Below are 23,629 nucleotides of genomic sequence, written 5' to 3' on the forward strand. Positions count from 1 at the left end.
TTTTTGTTTTTTTTTCCTTTCAGCGGCTCTGATTGGTCACAGGAGAGTCTGTCTCCAGAAATCGCTCTAATCCTCTTAGATAAAACAGAGCTCTCGTCCAATCCCCTGCTCCAATCCCTCCCCTCCCTCCCCCCTTCTCTCTCTCTCTCTCTCTTCCTCTCTCTCTCTCTCTCTCTCTCTCCGTGGGGAAGAGGAGTTTTTAATCCAAGTGGATTACGTTGCAAATTGGGCAACAGTGGAGGCGAGCGGCTGCAAAATCTGCTGCAGACTGCCAGCGTTCTCTTCTCTTAAATATCTATGAGCTGGAGACATTAACCCACTTATTGGTCCTTGTTTCATGAGGAGCAGCCTGGAAAAACCTGGAGGAAACCTGGAGGAAACCTGGAGCAGGTGTAGAGGAAACTTTTGTCTGTCAACCTGCAGAGTTTCTTTCTCTTCTTGCGCCAAAACTAGATTTTTCATCTCCATCAGTTCCTCTTGAATGACTTAAAAGTCATGAAAGATCTTCAGGAGGATTCTCTGAGAAGGATGAGCAGCTAAAAACAGGAAGCGGTGAGAAGATGCCGGCAGCGGGACAGGTTTATCTGGACATGACTGAAAGCCTTCAGGGTCAAAAACTCACCGCCGTGAACATCATCATCATCATCTACTCGCTTTAGCCAACATGAGGAAGCCGTTTCCTACAAACTCTTTATGATCCTCCCGAACTGTCAGAGCTGATCACAGTTTTGTGGGACTGCCTCTTACAATCTGAGCTGCGAGGATCTGAGTTCAGGAGTTGGAAGCAGGATGGAGGGAAAGAGGAAGCTCCTGTGGATTGTGGGAATTTACTGCTTATGGATTACAGTTCAAGCTCAGATGAAGATCCCACCGGAGACGTAAGTGTCCTCCTTCTGTTCTTCTTCTTCTTCTTCCTCTTGGGCCTCAGCTCCGTCTGTCATCCATCTTCTCATATCCATAGAGAAAACGATAGTATAGGTCGTAAATTCAGTCGCCAAAAACAACCCATAGTTAGGTTTGAGTGACAGATGCCATCTAACGTCTGTAGTAATTATGACGCAGTTCAGATGACGTCAGTCTAAGGTGACTTCCTTCTTCAGAGGAGGAGGCGGGTTGGGTGGATGATTAGATAGTTGGTTAGATGGCAAAAAGTGGACGTAGCATGGTGTTGGTGTTTACTGTTGCCATGACGACGAAGTTGCCTAACTTTAAGGAAGTACTAACCACGTTTCAAGTGATCATTTTAACCACAAACCATGATCTTTCCCGAACCCTAACCAAGTGGTTTTTGTGCCTAAACCTAACTAGACCTTAACCACAGCGTTGGAGTGCATGGTACAAATGACCAACGTGGTCATTTAATTTGGAGGATTTGTTGGATTACAGACAATTAATCGATTAATCATTTGCTCTACATAATTTCAGAATATAATGAAAAAAGTGTGGTTATAATTTAGCAGAGTCAGAAGTGACGTCTTTAACTTTAGTCCACCTCAAACAAATAACCCCAACAAATTCACAATCTTTCATATCTCTGAAATCTGAAGGATCCAGTTTATAAAGTTTATGCTTCAAAAAATGAATCCAGAAATGTTTTATTCACATGAAAACCATCAGCAGCTGTCGTCGTGCTGTTCACTTATTCATTTCAGTCCATAACATGGAACAACGTGGAGCAATTCTTCTTTCAGGAGTCTGTTGTGTTCCCGGTTTTGCAGTGGGCTTGTAGAACAGAAAGTGTTGGGTTCAAATCCCTGCAGCTGCTGGGCAAACTATTGTTGATGTGCTTTTGAGCAAGGCGGTGAACCTCCTGGAGAACTACGCAGCTCCCTGTTCAGTCTGTGTAGACGAGAAGCTTCCAGCCCAGACAGGCCTCGTTCCAGATAAATGAAGCTGCAACTCCCAGAGTGCACTGTGTATTCATGAACCTCCTGAGGGAATCAATGTGTGTCAGCAGGCGGCGGTTTTCCCTCCGGACTCACTGAAATCTGCTCTCTTCTGTCTCTGTCCTTGAATCAGTTACTGGAATTATGTAAATAGTTATTATATGTTACAACACTGCTTCAAATGATCTAATATCTGCTGTCACTGTTAACTGTAACCATCACAGCTCCATCACTACCTTCAACTCTAATCTTAAAGCGGCTACAATCGATATTTTTATAATATTAAGGTAAGTAATGAGAATTATCAGAGGCTCTGCAGCTCCTCTCGGCTTTATGGAGCTTTATAGTGAGTTTCAGCTCATTGTTTATCTGTCCGGCTGCAACTTTACTGTTCTGGTTCACTCTCAGCGTCTCATAGTGTCGTTTTCAGAGAAAAAGCTGTAAAAAGCCGCTGTACACTACCTGCTCAGCACCAAACAGATACAGTTAGCTGTAGACTAGCTGGTGAACATAGTGGAGCATTTAGCAGCTAAAGAGCCAGATATTTCCCTCAGGAGTTGGTGGAGAGTAAAAACAGAAGCTAAAAGAGAGTGAATATTGGACTCACATTCACCAGGTGGACAGAAACACGACTCCACATGAATGATAATGTTGCTCCGTAACTGCTGGATGTGGAAATAAACAACTGTTTGCTAACAAGTTCAACATATTAACTTAAAAGCTGATGATGAGTCAGTTGTTTCTGATGAAAACTAGTGGTTTTAAATCCAAGTGAATTTTTTTTTCTATTTGTCTACATATCTGCTCTCTTGTGTTCTCCTTTGAGAAACTATAAGAAACCAAAAGGGAAACATTTGTTTTATAAGTTTCAAACACAGGAAGAAGGTCCTATCTGTCCAAATATCAAGAAGGCAACTTACTTTGTTATTAGTCCAGGTCGGACCTCGGTTCATTCTCCGGCTAGTTGCTAACAACTGTTAACGCCGCTCATCCGCATCCCCTTTAGCTCAAACTTGCAGCCTCGTAGTCGGGTCGGATCACTTTCCCACCACAAACAACCTTCTCTAGAATTTGTATCTGAGCGGGACGAGACCACCACCTGTAAAAAAAACAGCCACTAATCACTTCTCTTAATACATCCATTGCTCAGACTGCATCTACTAAATTCTAAAAAGCTGTTTTCAAGCATGAACGACGAAGTTCAGCTTGTTTCAGCAAAGAAGAAACAGTATACTATTTCCGTTTCTGCAGCGGCTTCCTGACATTTAGTTTATTGAAGCAGATTCTAACAGTTTGAGCAGAGAAAGGTGGTCGATAGCCACGTTTAACGCTAAACAAGCTGTCAAAGTAGACAATAAAGAGAATAACACTCGCATGAAACCGTTCTACGCTGCACTACCATCTGTTTTGTCAGCAATATGACAACATTTCTACAAAGCTTTGTTTTCCTAGAACACACTACAACATTTACACACTCTGGAGGTCTGGACGGAGGGCCAAAGCGGAGAGAAAAAGATGCGTTTACGATTTTAGCCGGCTTAGTGTGGACGTGGTGTCAGTCATGTTGCTGCTCATGCTAACGGCCTCATTAGCCTGAAGCAGCAGCAGCGGTTCCCTGCAGCAGGACGTTCAGCAGTTCTGCAGCTTCCTGGAGGACACACGCTCTCCCTCCTCCATCAACCATCTGTGGTCCAGCATGGCTCGCTGGCCGCCGGCCACCGGCCACGCCCCGTTAGCCCGGTCACCTTCCCCCCATGACCCACATTCACCATCCGAGCGACCGCCGCGGGCCTGCACAGAGACCGCCACATCACCTGGATACAAAACCCCTGCAGAACAGCCTCATCTGCTCCGACACACACCATAAAGAAAGATAGAAAAAGTGTGACGAACCTCCAATATTTCAAATAATAAATCTCTACATCAAATAAACATATTTACAGACACACTTTTAGACTTTAATCACATATATCACCAAGTTTGATTGACTAATATGTTATGACAGATGGAATATTAATAGATAACAAAAACTGATCACTGAAGTTGATTTAGAGTCTCAAAAGAACAATGATGAGACCATGTTGTTGATCTGATGTTATGGCCCTTTTTGACTGATTTTTATAAATACTGAGTCTATTTTAAACATATCTGTGACATTTCATTCACCAATAGTTGTTTACATTTCTCTAAATCCATCTTTCCTAACTTGCATTATTAACGAGCGTCTTAATGAGACGTAAGATGGTCTGTAGTGGTCTATGAACCAGAGTCTGACCCTGAACGGGAAGGAGAAGAACCTCACTTTGGCTCAAAGTGATGAAATGCCAAATGACAAAATGTAAATTCAATGTCATTTTTGTCATTTTTCAAGCAAAAATATGATTTTTTAACTTTTCTGTGTCGTACATGACAGCAAACTGAATTCCACTGGATTTTAGCCTGTTGATCAAAGACAAAACAAGACATCTGAAGACGCCATCATGAGCAGCTATTTCACTATTTTCTGACATTTTATAGATCAAACGATTAACCGCTAATGAAAATAATCGTCAGTTGCAGCCCCGATGTTCACAAGAATCATATTTCTAAAGTGTTTCGTGTATTTTTCCATGTAGTTTAGAGAACTTTTTGGTTTATATTCCGTTAAGTTTATAGTATATGTAGGAGCAAATGATGATATGACTTCATTTCTTCTGTCTGTTGGAGCACAAACGTCGGTTAATCTAGTTTCCTCCTGGTAGATATTTATGATATAATCAAAGACACAAGAGCAGTTACCTTAAAATGAGTTTAATAACTGAAAGAAAATGGTGCTTTACTAGATTTTTCATCTTGATTAAGAAAAAAATAAAGACATAAGGATTGTCTTGATTGATCTTTTTGCATTCAATGGAGACTTTCTCTTCCCAAGATGGCTTCTCTCTCTAAACTCTGGACTTCTTCTTCTTCTTCTCGTCTGAACTTCCTGATGATGTTTGTCTTTGACCCTGCAGGTCACTTCCGTCTGCATGGACGACTGACTGTTTGACCTTCTTTCTGTCTGCGTTCATCATGTTTTGTGTCCACGTTATATAGATTTGGCTTCAATCTGTCGGACAGATCAGCCTTCAGCGCACAGAATCAGCTGATTAGATTTTAGAGGTGATCTTGATGGAGGATTTATTTTTGGTGCGTTTTTTTTATATATTTATAAAGAGTTGGAATCGGAGACAGATGGAAGCAGGTATATATTTGTCGTAGGTCGACGTCCTGAGAGCTTAACTTAACATGAACAAAGTCTTTTTAGTTTGTGACGTGAAAATTATTTTGAAGCTCTTTCTGCTGTTGAGCTCTTAAGATAAGAGCATGAGATAAAAGACTAAAATGTAAATCTGTAGAGAGCCGAAGGCCACACAGAGGGATTTGTGAGGGATTGTTGAGAGGTCGTCCTGAAACCGAGAGACAACGGGTTCGAGTCTCTTCATCGGCTCCGTGTACGTCGGCCTGCAAACAACACAGGAAGCCCCAGACTTACTTCTCTCTGCAAGTCAAACACCAACATCACTGATGTGTCCACTAGAGTTTTAAAAATGTAAAACATAAAACATTAACCCAACCGCTGCAGTCTTAACGCAGCTAAATCTAATTAAATGTTTCAGTACGCAGCAGCTCTGAGTCAAAATGAACCCAGATCATATTTATATATTTCTTGTGTTTAATTATGAGAGGAAATTAGCAAAATATGTAAACAAAAATAGATTACTGGACATTTAAATGACATTATTTCTGTCAGTGCTTTATATTTTAAAGCTCGTTATTTTTCAAGATGTCCATGAATGACAAAATATGTTTCAAAAAGTTTTATCTTTATTGTAAATAAAGTCGTAATAGTCTTTTGATTTGATTTATATTTGATGTTATTTTGTCGTTCTTCATTCATTGTAGGATCAGATATGTGTCCAGAGTGAGACAGCATGCAGGAGAAGCTGTGTTGTTTTTGTACAAAAAAAAGGAATCATTTTGTTTTAAGACTAATTTAAAATTCTGCTTTTAACAGCTGTTTACTGTCACAGCGATGATAAGACTGAACGTCTGTCATTTTATTGAAACCTGTTAAAACCCCCACAATGTATTTTTAAACAGACATATACACATAGTGTGTGTGTGTGTGTGTGTGTGTGTGTGTGTGTGTGTGTGTGTGTGTGTGTGTGTGTACGTCTGCACTGAACTCAGGGGATTAATGTCCAGAACAGATGGACCAATAAACTCCTCCATTCTTCAACACATGCTGAGTGACACACACACACACACACACACAGTCATGTTTCCATCACTTCAGAGGACATTATATTGACTTACATTCATTTCCTGGCGACTTATTTTAACTTTAACCATGACCACCGCACCCCCCCTAATCCTAACCTTAATGTAACCCTAAACTAACCTTAACTTTAAACCAAGTCTTCACCTTAAAACTAATGATTTACATTAAATGGTTTTGCTTTTTTGTCCCCATAAGGGAGGCGAGTCCTCACAACACACTTTAAATCGGCAGAGTGTGTGTATGTGTGTGACTTACGGACTTTCTGCTGACTTCACACAGTCTTCATCCTGTTTGTGTAATTATTTTAATTATTTACCACCTGGAACTAAATATTCTGATCATTGTGATCATATTCTGATATTTTAAAACAACAAAATGGTTTAAATGCAACTTGATATGTTTTTCCCTTTTATTTTATGTTCTTATGTTATTTTTGTAGTTTGTACTTTTTATCAGCTGTGAAAACATTTAACCCATACGCTGTTTTACTTAAAGGATAAGGCAGATGATTTTTCTTACTGTCAGCAAATCTCGTGTTTGGATCCGAAATAACAATGAACTGATCTAATAACAAGTATTGTGTGTGTATCAAAGCCTGATATATCTTATGGCTCCACAGATTAATGTTATGTCTCCAGTCTAAAAGAAACCTGGACACAACATGCTTAGAGCCTCCTGCTCTTCCCAATCCCAAGAACGGTCAACCCAACACCCATCAAAGTTCACAACGTAGCAGTTTATTTGCAAAAATTTGGGGGTAAACTTCCCTGACAAAAAAATAAAGTTGAAACAAAAGACAAAGTTTTAACCTAACTCCTAATAGAAAAAAAACAGGAGAAAAAGAGTTTACAAAAAGAAAACGGCCTCTCACTCCCACTAACTGTGACTGATACCGAGCTTTAACTATTTACAGTGTACAATGATCTACCATCTGATGGTAGGAGGAATATCTAACAAACCTGGCTGACATCTTAGCTGCAAAACGTATTTACGAACACACAGCTCCAGGGTTTAGCAGGAGGGCTGCTGTTGTTGGGAACGGGAGAGGAGAGAGAGGGGGGGTGGCAGCTGGTGTTTAAATCATCTGCTTTAGCCAATCAGCCGGCAGCTATCCCGTCACCTGAGCCAATCAAGGAGCACCACCTGCAACTCATCACACACAAACAGATTATACACACTAAATAGAGGAGGCGAGGCAGAGAGGTTAATGCAGGAGCAGAAACAAATAAATGACACTAATAACAGCATCAAGTTTTCGCTCTCTGGAAAGTATTTTCGTGTTGGTAAGAGGCCACCGTGCATGTGTGAGGATGCAGTTCTCTTTACAGTAAACAAGCACAATTTTTTCACGTTCCTCATATTGATCAGACCAACCAGACATTATAAATTTCTCAAAAAAGTTTAGTACAAAGTCAAGACTTCATACGTCAGCCTGGTCGCCAGAATAAAACGTTGGCATTGTACGTTTCTGCAAACCACAGAAACGTTGAATATCTACGTTTCAACACGTGGAATACGTATCATATTAACATTTCAACAAAACGTATCATCTCAACATTTGTGAAGTGACGTAGTTCACATGTGATCTATATGAGTTGATCTTTCCTCTCTAGGAGGAGGAGCAGCAGGTGGATGGTTAGTAAATTGGAAATCAGCAGAAAACACGGTTCGAGACCACCTCGAATCCGATGTTCGCTTCCCGTTTCAACTGACAAAAGTGGGTGTTTTTAGCAAGACGTCAGGACATTTGCAGCCGTTTTACTGGTGAGAATCCGGCTTTTTTTTTAGTGAGACATCGGCCATTTTTATTTTATTTTTTATTTTTATTTTAACCCAAACCATGATCTTTCCCCTAACCCTAACCAAGTGGTCTTTGTGCCTAAACCTAACCAGACCTTAACCACAGCGTTGTCACACCATAAAACATCATTATTCAACAGGTAGAAATGTTAATATGCTACATTTGTAGAAATGTTGATATGATATGTATTACACGTGTTGAAACGTAGATATTCAACATTTCTGTAGTTTGCAGAAACGTTCAACGCCAACGTTTTCTTCTGGCGACTGGGTTGGATACGTAGCACAACAAGCTAGCAGAGTGGCGTCAACAGACCCACATCCTTGCACATGCACAGTGGCCTCTTCCTGACACAAATACTTCCCAAATAGTGAAAACTTGACGCTGTTATTAGTCTTTGGAGCCGTTTCTAAACAAACTAACGTGACCAAACTCTTCATGATGAAGGAACATGTCACCCAGTGCAGCGGTGTGACTCACTGACATGTTGTTAATAGTTTCTGGACAACGGAGGTCTACGGCACAGAGGAATAAGATATATCAGGCTTTGATACACACACAATACTTGTTAGTAGATCAGTTCATTGTTGGTTTGGATCCAAACATGAGATTAGTTGACAATAATAGAAACATAGAAGATCACCAGACAAATGCAACATGCTTTTTTTCCCCCTTATTTTTTGTCCTTATATTATTTTTGTAGCTTTGTTCATAAATTTAAAAATATTAAACCCATAATCTGTTTTATTTAATATTCATGTAACCAGGATTATCTCTCTGTGCTGATGTCTCCTCATGTCTCACCTGAGCAGCTCAAATGCTCCTCTGATTTGACCTCAAACCTGAACTCTGACCCTGCAGTTGGAGGATGTTCCTTCTTTTATTGTCTTTATGTCATCCTGTAACCATCATATTCAGCACTCAGTAAACAAAAAGCACCAGATCGTCTGCAGCTTCTCTGCTTCAACCACCAGAAGCGAAGACATCAACACAACCATAGCGTCCAGAATACAGTTCTTCATTCTATTATTTACTTACAGAGTGTTAAATGGATTAACTCTGAGCTATATCTCTGACCTACTGAACCCAAACGTACAGGAGCGACTCTGAGGTCAGCAGAAAAAAAAAAAAAGCTCTTCTCGCTGCTCCTGAATCTAGACCAGAACCATGACAGACCACATTTACTGTCACTGCTGCTAAACTGTGGAACGAGTTACTGTTCACAATCTGTTTTGTCTTTTAAACATCAGCGAAAAACTCCTTCATCAGGTGGGAGAAAGTGAAAGTGGAAAAGTTTATTTTCACTTTTATTTAAAGTCTCCCTCCACTCAAATATGTTGTTGTTCTTCTTCTGTTGTTTTCATTTATCTGCTGAAAGTGGAAAGTTTCTCTGAGCTCATAGAAAATCTGATTTTTAAGAGGGCAGGACTATAAACGGGATTTATGACAACACAACTATTTTTGAGCCAATCCTGGTCCAATATTAAACTTAACCAAGTTTGATGTGGAAACTTGAAGTGCACACTGAGAATGAACTTTACATTGAAGGAGGATTGATTGATTTATTGACCGGGTCGGTGAAACATGACATAGTTACATGAAGATGCACCAGAGTTAGCTTGAAGCTAGTTTGCATCTGTAGTCCCCAACAAAAAACATACAACAGCACAACAACAAACAGTACAAAGCAAAAAAAACAAAAAAAACACACACAAAACACACCATACACCCACAATGTCAATTAGAACTTGTCACACAGCTGATTGGTCTTTAGTAGATTTTTTAATTTGGCCTTGAATGTATTGATTGAACTACAGTTCTTCATATCATCGGGTAAGGCGTTCCACTCAGTTGTGGCTGGTGTTTTGAAATGAAATATATTTGCATATTAATAGATTTTGGAAATTTTAATGAGGGAGGAGGAGGAGGAGTAGATGACATTTTAAGGATTTTAATTATGGTAATTATACTTTTTTTTTGTGGAAAAAAAACACATATCAGACACACATTATTGTTCCAAGCAGAGTATTTTTATGTGTTACAACATGTCTGGAGGGAATCTTTGAGTTGTCCTGCCATGAAAACACACCTGTCATGTTTGATTATGTGTCAGTTTATTGTCATGACACAGCAAAACATAAACTTTTGTTGGTTTCAGTTCTTGAGACTTGACTTCCCTGTGATTCAAACACTGTCTGCAGCTATGAGTAGTTGTGTTGTTGTGTCGTGTTGTGTTGTGTTGCGTTGTTGTGTGACTGTGAGTTTGTGCCGAGCAGACACCTGCAGCTCTGTGCTGTGACCCAGATGAAGAGCAGATTATCTAAAGCTCTTTCATCACTGTCATATTTAACGGCCTTTTTTCTGTCGTAACTAACCACCGTTGCAGAGCGTTACCACGGCAACAGACAGCCAAAAAATCACAGAAACACAGCCGATAAACAAGCTGTTTACATCCAACATACATACAGTACGCTGTGTATACAGTTTAATATCAGGTGACATCACTGCTACCACCAGTACTACTTTATACCTACTGTTGATAGTCAAACAACCATCATTACTACTGTACTGTTACTGCTACTACCATCATTTCTACTACTGTTGTCATGACTACAGCTGCCGTGACACAAATTGTAACTGCTGCTGCAAACATGATATTTTTTTAACTGAACTTGCTTCCTCCGTCTGCAGTTTCATGTTGAAAAAAATGTTTATTTGCAAACTTACAGTTTAAAGGACGGGTTCACAGTTTTTCAAGTGTGTGTTAAACCAGCAGTCAGGTGTCCATATGAACAGTGAAAGAGGTTTTCCTCATTGTAATCATTCCTCCTGTTCATACTGGATATTAAAAGATCCTTCAAATGTGCTTTCAGTGGAAGTGATGGAGGCCAAAATCCACAGTGTGTCCACACAGTCATTTAAAAGTTTCTGTGAAGCTTATATGAGGCTTCATCAGTCTGAGTTAGTCATATCAAGTGGATATCTGACACATTTACAGTCTTTTTAGCATCAAATTCCCTCTGGACTATGGATTTTGTCCCCCATCATTTACATTGTAAGTGCATTATGAAGGGATCTTCTAATGGTCAGTATGAACAGGAGGAATGATTACAGCAGGAAAAACAGGTTTCACTGTTCATTTGGGCTCCTGACTGTTGTTTTAAAACAGATTTGAAAAACTGTGAACCTGTCCTTTAACCTCACAGTGTTTAATCCAATCCAGAGGCAGGAAAAGACTTCATGTTCCTGCTTGTTCTGCACAGCTGAGTCCAGATTTCAATCCAGTGTTTGTTTGTGTGTCTCCATCATTGTTGTCCTTCGTTGTGCTCTAAAGGAAAGTGTTAGGTTGTAACTGGGTGGAGAAATAGTTTGTATTTTTGTTTGATATCATTCATACAGTATATCGGTATCTTGTAACTCAATAGATCAACAGAAAATGAATCACTAACTATATTGCTTTGAGTCTTTTTGTCCAAATTCTCTGATTCCAGCTTTTTAAATGTGAATATTTTATGGTTTGTTTAGTTTCTATAACAGTAAACTAAATATCTTTGGGTTGTGGACTGTCGACATGGAAACAGAAAGACTTCTGAGATTGTTTATGCAACTTTCATTGTGTTGCCGTCCACTGTTGTGTTTACATGTTTGCCATCACTACAGATAGTAACGATGTTGTCTGTCTGTGTTTCAGGGTGCAGCAGTGGGCGTCCGTGTTCTCTGTTCAGCTTCGAGAACTGACAACCAAATACTCCGGATCTCTGCTGCTGCAGAAGGTAAACTGACTTAAACTAAGTAAACTGGAGGTTTAAAAGGAAAATGAGAGGAGAGAACGTTCTCATCTGGCTTTTGTTGATGCATTTTGGTTCGCTTGAATTTTTTTCTGTGTGAAAAGAAACTGAATCAAGTTTACCAACTCATCCACTGAGACCAACAAGCTTTAGGTTTGAAAAAGTCCTTAGTGAAGCTGCAATGATTAGTCGATTGACAGAAAAATAATCAACTATTTTTAAAAATCGATTAATCATTTAAGTCATTTTTAAGCAAAAAAGTCAAATATTTGATGGTTCCAGGTTCTTTAAATGTTCTGAAATGTAAGAATTTCCTGCATTTCTGGGTGTTCTGTCATAATAAAGGGAATATTTTGGGGTTTTGAACTGTTGGTCAGACAAAATAAGACCTTTCAAGATGTCATATTGTGCCTCAGGAACTTCATAGTTTTCTAATGTTTCATAGATCAAAAGATTAATTGATTAATAGAGAAAATAATCATCGATATTTAAAATAATTGTTAGTTGCAGCCTTAGTCGTTAGTCTAGAAAAAGAGAAAGTTGCTTCTTACCCAAATCCCACCTTCTGCTGAAGCTTCTCATCATCAGTGGTGGAAAGTAACTGATAAGTTCTGTACTTAAGTACAATTTTGAGGTACTTGTACTTTACTAGTATTTCCATGTGATGCTACTTTATACTTCCACTCCACTACATTTCAGAGGGAAATATTGTACTTTCTACTCCACTACATTTATTTGACAGCTTTAGTTACTAGTTATGTTTCAGATTAAAATTGACATAAAATAATAATAATTTATAATGACGCTGCTTTGTTAAAGATGATACCAGTGGTTCCCAATGTTTCAGACGTCTCTGAGATGTTTGCAGATCCACCAAAGAGACATTTCCCCTCACATGGTTTCACATTAATAACTGTTTGAGGCCCAAAAAGGTAAAACTCTCCAGTATTTCAAAGATTAAAGAAAAGTTCTGAATAATTAATCAAAATTTATGTAGCAGAACTTTGTTTTTTCGTCTTTCTTTCCCAATCTATCATCTGAAGACCTCTCAGATTTATCTTGTGGCCCTCATGAAGCAGCTCAAACTGGCTCCACCTGAAGCAGCTACAGCTATAAAATGCTGCTGATGCAGCAACTCATCAGTATTAATAATGTACTTTGTTAAATGTATTTAACATATCAGTCCAATAACAGCCCAATTTTCTGTAAAACCAGCACTTTTACTTCAGTACTTTAAGGAAATTTAGCTGGAAATGCTTTTGTACTTTTGTTTAAGTATGGTTTTAAATGCAGGACTTTTACTTGTAGTGAAGTATTGTTACGTTGTGATGTGTGTGACACATTTCCTTCAGTAAAGGATCTGAGTACTTCTTCCACCACTGCTCGTCAGAGACTGTAGAATATATATATAATATTCCCTCATCTGGTGTTGTGATGATGGTGGTGGAGAGTAGGGGTGTGCCCGAATACAAATATGTTATTCGGCAAAGCACAAATAGTGGGGTTTTTTTTTTTAACAAATATTTGTTTCATACAAATATTTTTAAAATTATTTGTTTTCTGGAAGAAAAAAAAACATGTCAAATACCAGTTCACAGGTCAGTTACATCTCTATCTCAGTGTCTCTCCTCTGCTCCGCTGTGACGTCTATCAGCAGGTCTCATCGAGGGGAGTCACATCCACCTGCTACATGACGCACATTTCCTAATTTGGACATCACTCCCGGAGTTGGGGGTGTTCCCCAGAGATAAAGCTGAACTACTGACACAAGTGAAGTGCTCCCAAGGGAACACTTCATGAATGCTTATTGTAACACTTAAATTTTCTGAAATTAAAAGCGTGATAAAAACAAAAACAGGATTTTTAAACCTCTTTCTACTTTGAATTCGATTACAAATACAAATACAAATAATTTTGCTGCCTCAACAAATACAGATACCAATACAAATACTGGGCCCTCTGCACATCCTTAGTGGAGAGCGCTGTCTAACATGTCAGTCCTAGACCCAGACTCTGACGATCGTAACATATGATTCACATCATTTTCATACTCATCAAACCATTCAGTGACCCCTCGTGTCCTGTGAATTGGCACATTGTCATCCTGGAAGAGACCACTCGCATCAGGATAGAAATGTTTCATCATAGGATAAAGCTGATATCTCAGAACAACTGTGTATTGATAAGCAGTGACCCTTCCCTCTAAGGGGACAAGTGGACCCAAACCATGCCAGCAAAATGCCCCCCAAAGCATAACAGAGCCCTCAGACCCCCTCACTGTAGGGGTCAAACATTCAGGCCTGTACATGCAGAGATTCCTTCCTTTAGTAGATAGATAACAGTAAAAGAAACCTCAAACTGGTTCTCCAGACTGGTTGGACTGGGAACAGAGAGTGCAAGGGAGTGTTTGTATGTTTTTGTGTGTGTTCTAATGTGCGTTTGTCTGCTTTTAACTGAGTGTGTGTGTGTGTGATAGCGTCTGCCTGTGTGGGTGTATTCATGTGTGTTTACCAGGGAACACACACACACACATACACACACAGGCGCACACACACACACACACACACAGCCTTCAGACAGGGATCATGGTAATGCCCAGATTGAGGACCGAGCCTGCTTTACTGGCGTCAGGATTTGTGGCCTGCTCTGATTTTAGACATTCATCCATTTATCTGTCAGATTTAGATTTATCAGGGACAGTCTGCAGTTTGGCTGCTTTCAAACACACAACCACCTCCCTGTAGTTAGAACAAACAAGCCCACAACACGTCTGGACTGAAACTAAATCCTAAAACAGGAACGCTTTTTTGGTAATGACTTGTGATTGCGTAATTTTCTGCCTTTCTAGTTTTCATGTGGTTGTTTTCTCTCATGTGTCACAGGCAAAGTGATGGTAATGTTTGTCAGTATTTTTAGACCTGTGGACGGCTCTAAACAACATTAAACTTTACAATAAACCAATAGCAACCAATATGCTTTAAAGGGGACAAATTCTGCACATTTCTACTGGAATATCTTTGCATGATTTACAGTTTAAAACTCCTTATTTATCTTCTACTGGTCCTTTATGCAGCCCCTCAGTTCAGCCTCTGTCTGAAACAGGCCGTTTTAACTCCTGTCTCTTTAAGGCCCCGCCCTCCTGATGAGCCCACTCTGCTCTGATTGGTCAGCTTCAGGAAGCCTCCTCTGGTTCTGGAGGCTACGTGAACAAACTATAGTAGCAGGATTTCACTTCTTTTTTTTACTTTTACTTTTACCATTTTACTTTTTTACACATTCTCTTCTTGAAATGTCAAATCAAATCTGAAATATGAGAGTCGACAACATGAACAACACATGGAAAAACCTTAGCGACAACTTTAGCAACCGAGGCTACAGACCGGACGCCTGTTTATAAGCATGTGTGATGAGCCAACGTCAGCTCGCCAGCAAGATAGAAAAAACTGACACGAACGAAGTGTTCAGATCAAGTTGAAACCCTGACTTTTGACTTACAGGCAGCATTTCTACATACGTTCACCTCAAGTTTTGAAACTTTCTGACATCAGAACAGGATATAAATAACATAAAATCACAAAAAGTATATTACCCCTTTAAAGGAAACATAATTCTGCCCAGATTATGTTTTCTGTCGACATAATACGAAAATGTTCATAATTAACGAATCTTATAAGTGACAACGTGTTATAATAATATCCAATCTTGCAGTAAAGTATTGGCTGGTTGCATTATTACACTTTTTTATGGTGATGCTTACACTCTGGCAGCACTTGGTTAAGGTTAGGGAAAGATCATGGTTTTGGTTTAATACAGAAAAAAAGTCTGCAAAGACTTGATGAACTGTTTCTTACAACCAACTTTTTATTCCTGTTCTGTGTTTCAGCTGCAAGACAAATCTCCACATGGGGACAATAAAGTAAAAGTTAGCTCAGTCAGCCATGTTTTTTTAGTTTGAATTAATGGCAAATTAGTCTTTCTCAGCAACTTTATTTCCTAGAAATTATGTTTATATACTACTGATGAGGAAATGAACATATTTGAATATATCAGTTGTCACAAACTGGCTCAGAGTCAGTGACAAAGAAGGGAATCACACATGAATAAAGCTTTTAAAACTTAATATAAAATATAATAATTTTAGTCAGCTAAATCAGTCATGAATGCAGTGTATGGATGAAGTATGTGATGCATGCAAGCAAAGCAAAACAAAACAAAACTAAAGTAAACTATCCAGGTGCAGGTAGTTCCCTGACGTCCTCTCTAGCCCCGCCCACTGACTCCTGAGCCAGGAAGTCAAAAGCAACCACCAAAATATCTGATCTTAATACAATTCATAACAAACAAAAAAGGTCCAGAGGACACAGCTGCTCCCTGTGGAGGTCGGCCGCAGGGATTTTGTGGTCATATTAACCACTAAGCTGCTGAAAGACAAACCCTCCGTCAGGCTGTCAAGTCACTGGCAGAGGCTGCGGAGCGAAGCAGCAACTGACTTTGGCTGAAAAGAAACAACAAGGGGAGCAGGAGGGGTAAAAGCAGAGGGGGGGGGCACCGGGACGCCCGAGGTCACCGTTGAGCCCTCTGGAGGTGTCGTGGGCTTGTTAAAGAAACACCAGGGAAGGAGAGTTCCCACCTGATGACCCCAGTGATGCTTCTACCCCTCCCCCCACTGAAGGAGTGATTACTGATTACAATATGGGATTTTAAACATTTTATTCATAGATCGCTTCTCAAGACACTCAAAGACACTTTACAAGACATCTGAAAAGAAATTCATAACAAAGAAAAATAACTAAAGAAACTCACAAACAATTTTTTTTGTACAATATCAGCTCATAGTGACTATAAACATTACACACAACATGCTCAGCCTTAAAGGAACCAAACAGGTCAGACAGAAAAAAACGTATAAATGGAAAGAAACAAAACAACAGAAAGAAATGTATTTAACATGAGCGACACAGGTTGACAGGACATAACCATAGACTGTATAAAAATATGGACGTAGTTACCGTGACGTCACCTGTTGGTTTCTGAAGAGCGGTTTTGAAGCTCAAAGTGAGCCGTCGCCATCTTGGTAGTGCTTGATGCTGCCTGACTCCCAGCCAATCAAAAATGGGTAAAGAGGCGGGCCGAATGGCTGAAACAAGCCACCTAGCGGCCGGCGGATCTGTCACTCAAAGCAGCCATGTCCTTCATTATGCAGAACTTTACGGCTTAATAAAATTTTAACGGGTGAGTTATAAAAAAATTCACCCTCCGTACAGTTGTCATGGAAGAGGAAATTAGCTACAGAGACCAAAACCGTTGTTTGTACCAGACTGTAAACATGTTTATTTCTGCTGTAAAGTTGGGCATTTTAACATGGGGGTCTATGAGGATTGACTCGCTTTTGGAGCCTCAAGTGGCCGTTCAAGGAACTGCAGTTTTTGGCTTCATTTTACAGCCCCAGAGGTTGCTGCTTGGACATTACACAGTAAAATCACAGACATAGCAACTGAATATCAGGCATTAATGGTGACTGATGCACTGTTGATACTGAACAAATGAGTAAAATGTTCAATGATGACGTATTTCATTTCTACCCTTTTGATGGTTATATTTAGGTGCTGGCAGAACACTATAATTACTTTAGAAATTACATTTTAATTATGCAGAATGTTTCTGTTGTAAATGTGTATTTCTTCAGCAGCTTCAATCCACAAATATGTCAGATTTGTCAACCTGTAAAAAGCATCACTCACAGTCTGATGTGAAGTTTCAGGTGTTTTCTGTCTGAATGATGCAGGTCAGATGAGACAGCAGAGATCCGCTGAGGTAACACTAAATGTTTGGCTCTGCTCATGTATTTGCCTCAGTAATTGGGTTGCTTGGACTAATTGGAATTAGCGAATGACTTAATCGAGTGATTGAGAGTATAAATAACCACACTGGGCCGTCCCTCCTCACTCTCAGCCGGCTGATCCACATCGAGCTTCTTGATCCAGAGAAAGTGATTACCTCAGAGAGACTCGCTGTGAAAAAAACAAACAAACAAAATAAAACAAAAAAAACCCACATCCACATATAACAGCAGCTGATTTAATCTGAGAGTGAGTCTCACTGATAAAAAAACAAGCCAATCTGTCAACAGCATGAGATCAGATTCACTGTCTCATCTGTTTCACTTTCTGGAAACATCCTGAAATAAAACAGGTCAGATCGAGATTACGAGTCTACATCAAAAGGATTCCAAAAATAACTTGAAAAATAACTTGAAAATTGATGCTTTAAGAAGAGATATCACTACTCATCATATAGTGATACCAGTTACTTTAGTTTGTGTGTTTGTGCTTTTTTTGTGCTTTTAAATGGGTCTAATGTGCACAAAATAATATGTAATGCATATAAGGTAATAGGGATGTGCAGAGATCCCAGTATTTGTATTTGTATCTGTACTGAGGCAGCAAAATTATTTGTATTTGTATTCGAATAAAAGTGGAAAGAGGCTTAAAAATCCTGTTTTTGTTTTTGTTTTTATTTCGCTTTAAATTTTAGAAAATTAAAGTGTTACAATAAGTGTTCATGAAGCGTGTGTTAGTATTTCAGCTTTATCTCTGGGGAACACTCACAACTCCGGGAGTGATGTCCAAATTAGGAAATGTGCGTCATGTAGCAGGTGGATGTGACTCCCCTCGTTGAGACCTGCTGATAGACGTCACAGCGGAGCAGAGGAGAGACTCTGAGATAGTGATGTAACCGACCTGCACGCTGGTATTTGACATGGTTTATTTTTCTTCCTGAAAACAAATAATTTTTGAAATATTTGTATGAAACAAATATTCGTAAAAAAAAACAACAACAAACAAACAAATTTGTGCTTTGCCGAATAATGTATTTGTATTCGGGCACATCCCTACAAGATAATAATGAACTAACAAGATGGACTTAATATCTTGTTTGCGTGAGATATGGATGTTAACTTGTGCAAACATGATCCATATAAATATTACTGTGATAATATTTGAAAATATGAACGTATATGTGTCTCATGATGTGAATGTGTTTATGTTTCATGTTAGCCTGACACCACATGTACAGTATAAACTGTCTTATATATTCAGGTATTATTGTTTCAATCAATCAATCTGGAAAATCAATAAGGAGGAAAGAATATTTTACAACATGAATACAATAAAATAAGTGATTTAAAGAAAGTAAATAATGTCTATAAGTTATTATTAATGAAAAGCCAGGCTAAAGATTTCAAAGCATAAAAGTTATTTATCTTGGTTAGTAAGAGATTATAAGTAAAACCTCATGGTGGAAAACATGTAATAAAAGAAAGACTCATATACTGTGCATGTAAAATAATAAAATATTATTTTTAGGGACTTTGTGGGGCTTAAAAAACTTTATCTGTAGTTCTGCTGCATCTATTTTGAACCTTTTTTTTTAGTAACTGTCCATCATGAGTCTGATAAAGTTAAAGGAGTGAAAAGCTAAATTGATGGAGTTCAGTTCTACATATAAATATAGAAACACTAAAGAGACAAATATGATACGTTTCACTGACAAACGCAGCTTCCAACATCTGGTCAAGTGGATATAAAATGACACTATATTGTTAAAGTATGTGGACACACCTGCAAACACCGACTCATGTAGAGCAAATATACAAGTGAGTGAAGCTCACTGATCAATATCTGCTTTTGTCTCCTCTCAGAAACTGAAGGATGTGGAGTCCATCATTAAGATTGTGGAGCTGGACGGAGGCGACTTGGTGAAGGATTACTCCGACGAAATCGAGCGAATGTTGGGAAGCAAGATGAAGTCGGTGAAGGTGAGGATGAGGAAGCTCACTTTAGTCTAAATGTATGAAGTTCTGGTAAGAACTGCAGAGCATCCAGATGAAAACCCATTTATTAACAATTTATAACTTCAGATTTTAATTATTTTCATTAGTGACTTATTAAATATAACTGCAGACCCTTTATTAATGATTCATAATCATTTATAACTGCAGGACTGATGAGCTGATGCAGTTATAAATGTTAAGAAACTGCAGCTCGTTCTGGTTGAACATCAGAGATGTCGTCCTAAAGAATTAGATTAAGCAAATGTTATGGTGGTATAGAAAGAAAGGGTTTTTCCCCAAAATTATGCTTATTATTAATCTTTAATTAAGCCATTAATTAATATTTATAAACTCTTTATAATGGGTGCTTTATCAGAAAGGTAAATCTGAGGGGTTGAAAGATTTACAGATTTTCTCTCAGTTTTACGTCACCAAGCCTCAAATTAAACATTATAAAAACATTACAAGAAAAAAAATCACTTTGGTTTTACTGTTCTCAGCTCATGGTTTTACCTAAATCTTAGAGGATGACTTCACAATTTTTCAAGTGTGTCTTAAACCAGCAGTCAGGTGTCCATAGTAACAGTGAAAGAGGTTTTCCTCGCTGTAATCATTCCTCCTGTTCATACTGGATATTAAAAGATCCTTCAAATGTGCTTTCTGTGTAAGTGATGGAGGATAAAATCCACAGTGTGTCCACACAGTCATTTAAAAGTTGATGTGAAGCTTATATGAGTCTTCATCTGTGACAACACTGAAGTGCATTACCTACAGTCACACAATCCAGAAAGGTTGAGAACCATTAGTCAGAGGCTGCAGAACCTTTTGTGGATTATCTCTCACATGGTACTTAAATGTTTTATAATTCTCCCCCAAAACATTTGAAACACTTTTATTTGTTGTGCTTGTGTGGTCTGTTTGGTTTATTATATTATTTTCTGTCTCTTGTCTCAGAGGTTAGCAGAATCAGCAGAAGACGCTGACCTGTACCACGAATTCAACGCTACTTTAGAGGTTGGTGCTTTTCTTATTTTTAAAGAACCGTTGCAGCTGTTTACATGTTGACATCACAGTCCAGCCAGTTAGTAGTTTTATGTTCACATTACTGCACAATAAACCTGCAGAGAAACACAACAATACATCATCACGGTTTTATCATGGTCTGTGTGATTTTTACAGTCTCAGCTGTGCTCTAAGCTGGATGCTAACGTTAGCGCGCTAACTGTGTGTGTGGGGGTCAGAGGTAACAGCCGGCCAGTCGGCAGAAGCTTTAAAGCTTCAGCTGACACCTGAAATTAGATCAGATCAAACTTCACTGATCCTGTGAGGGAACTGGGTCGACGCTACAGCAAGGAAACGACACACAGGACGTACATACTGTAGCACATTAAGGTCATATGAGCAGTTACAGTGTGACATAGATGCATAATTTCGAGAAACTACACTCACCGATCACTTTATTAGGAACACTTGTGCAATCTAATGTAATCTGCCATAAATTCTACTTTTACAGAGCTTAAACATTTTCATTTTTTGTTGACATTTTGAGAAAGGTGATAATTCTACTTTTGTTTTAGTTCATTATTGAGGTCGTAGTGGGAGGTGGTGATGTACTGGAGTTCATTATATAATCTGTAAATTCTGGTGCATACACTTATGCTTCGTCATACGCTGTAAATTCCTCCTCGATTTCAAAGACTGACATAACTACAAGTTAATACTGTGTTTGTGTTCCACTCTGTTGGTAACACATGACTAATAAGCTGGTTTCCAGTACCGACAACAAACAAACAGTGACTACCAGATTGTATCCCCTCCCATCTCTTACACTGTATTTACCTTCAGGGTCAGTGTGGAGAGTAGGAAGCGATGTTACAACGATCAAGACCTATTTCCACCTACATAATGACATGTTAGTATTATATGAAGATAGACTTGAAAAAATCTGCACCTATTCTTTAATCATTAATTCTTCTTGTGTTTCCATTGAATGGAGAAACTTAAATCACTTTACCGAACCTGCAGTTCTCCCTCTTCTGCTAATTAAACAACCTCACTTGTACCTTATCAATAGATTTTTCAAACAATATGGACTTTGTACTGTTTTATTTTCCTGCTAAGATGATGCAAACTTCCAGTCACTCTGAAAACCATCCAGTTTGTTTTTTGCAGTTTTAGATTATTCTGGCAATGCAAAGATTGTAATATTATCATGTGTATACAACATAAAAGATCTCCTTCAGACATGTTTTAAGATGTATATAAAGTAATCTGAATATGTAGTAATTTGTGTCTAAAATTCTTGAAATCACATTTACTCCTTCTACCTCATTAAAAATCATAGAATCTGTGAATATTGAAAGTTTTCCTTCAGGACACCAGACGTCTCCTCCTTCACTGTTAAGTCTGTTCTCAGTGTTTGTGCTCTGGAGGTTTAAAGTCTCCACATCACACTTGTATAAGTTGGATACTGGACCACGATTGGCTTCCAAATAAATTGTGATGTCACAAATCATGACTTAATATCTGGTTTTCACTGAGCACAGAAAAACATTCCACTTTCAGCAGATGAATGTGAAAACAAACTCTGCCCAGAGAAGCTCAAACATCCAAACGAAGTAACACTAAAACACTAAAACACATGTTTGACCGGAGGTTATCTGTTCAACTGAATCAGTTGATGGATTCTTTTAGTTCAGAGGTTTTTGAAGTCCACCACACTCCTCGACAAACTTGAGACATCCCCCAACACCCCCCATCGTTTTAATTTAAGAGTTTTTTTGTCTTTTTGTCCAAAGATTTCCAACACAGGGTAAATATGTGTAGCTTATATGAATGGATGGAGGAGTGTTTGATATTGATAGTCCAACATGGAAGAAAACTAATATTAACAGATTTTGTCACTCTTATTATTATTTTTTGTTCCTTGTCTTACTTTAATTAGGAGGGAAATCATGCTCTCAGTTTTGGAACTACATTTCCCATAATGCTTTGGGGAAAATAAACCGCTGTGGACTACAGCTTGCGCACCGTATTTTTAGCCTATATTTGTTGACATTTCGGCGAAATTACACCATTTAAAGTTTGCCGAATTAGCTATTAGCACTTCCTGTTTGCAGTGTATGATGGATGTTTAGTCAACTATCACTGGATTAATTTGATACTGAAGAAAACTGAAAAACGAGACGATTCTCAGGCAAGTTCTGAATTAAAAGGAGCGTCTTTTTTTAAGGATTTCGAAGCAGATTTATGGACTTATTTATTTGCAACGCACATCAGAGATGATGATATTCTCAGGAAGTGTGAGTCACACTGACTCTATAAATATTTATATCATGAGTGTCATGAATACAAAGTAGTTTCTGTTGTACAAACTACTTCTAATGTGCAGTAGAAGTCTCCACTGGAGTACTGTGATCCTAGTATGTGATACCTGAGTACTGCAGGGAGGTTTTCTGTTGGTCCAGTTTTATTTCTAAAGCTTTAACTGTTTTAATTTTTAAAAAACTTAATATAGAAGAAAAGGATGTTAAAGATCCAGTCTTTTCCCTACTATGCTGTATTAAATCCACATTATTTGATTTGTTTGTTGTTCTTTGATGTCATTTCTTTTGAATCCTATTTTGGAAATGACACCTGTCTCATTCAGTTTTGGGGGTTTTCAGGTGATCCAGGTGGTTTCAGGTGATTGAGTGAGGGGAGATATAGACTCCAGATGATTCATGTCCTCTTCCTGTCTCTCCTCTCAGTTCGATTACTACAACTCCATGATGATCAACACGGCGGACGAGGACGGGAACTATGTGGAGCTGGGCGGAGAGTTTCCCCTGGAGGAGAACGAACACTTCAACAACCTGCTGGTGAACACACAGCAGAGCAACATCCAGGTTCCCACCAACGTCTACAACAAAGGTCAGAGGTCGACCTTTACACCTCTGTGTGTTTGCAGAAACAGTGTCTTTGTTATAATCCACAAACCTCACAGTAAAAATACTCCATTACAAGTAAAAGTCCTGC

At 38.7% G+C, this 23,629-nt stretch overlaps 1 protein-coding gene across 1 annotated transcript in view; it reads left to right on the forward strand.

The window, feature by feature from the left end:
* The first annotated feature begins 203 nt into the window (after positions 1 to 203).
* The window catches only part of LOC122985392 (voltage-dependent calcium channel subunit alpha-2/delta-4-like), an 85,259-nt gene continuing 61,833 nt past the window's right edge, over positions 204 to 23,629 (forward strand). The window contains exons 1-5 of the mRNA XM_044356005.1: positions 204 to 878; positions 11,682 to 11,763; positions 19,481 to 19,597; positions 20,567 to 20,626; positions 23,362 to 23,524. Of these exons, the coding sequence (XP_044211940.1) occupies positions 790 to 878; positions 11,682 to 11,763; positions 19,481 to 19,597; positions 20,567 to 20,626; positions 23,362 to 23,524 (511 nt within the window). The 5' untranslated portion in view covers positions 204 to 789. The remainder of the gene's footprint in view (positions 879 to 11,681; positions 11,764 to 19,480; positions 19,598 to 20,566; positions 20,627 to 23,361; positions 23,525 to 23,629) is intronic.

Source organism: Thunnus albacares, chromosome 7 (assembly GCF_914725855.1).
Source record: "Thunnus albacares chromosome 7, fThuAlb1.1, whole genome shotgun sequence".
NCBI classification, from domain to species: domain Eukaryota; kingdom Metazoa; phylum Chordata; class Actinopteri; order Scombriformes; family Scombridae; genus Thunnus; species Thunnus albacares.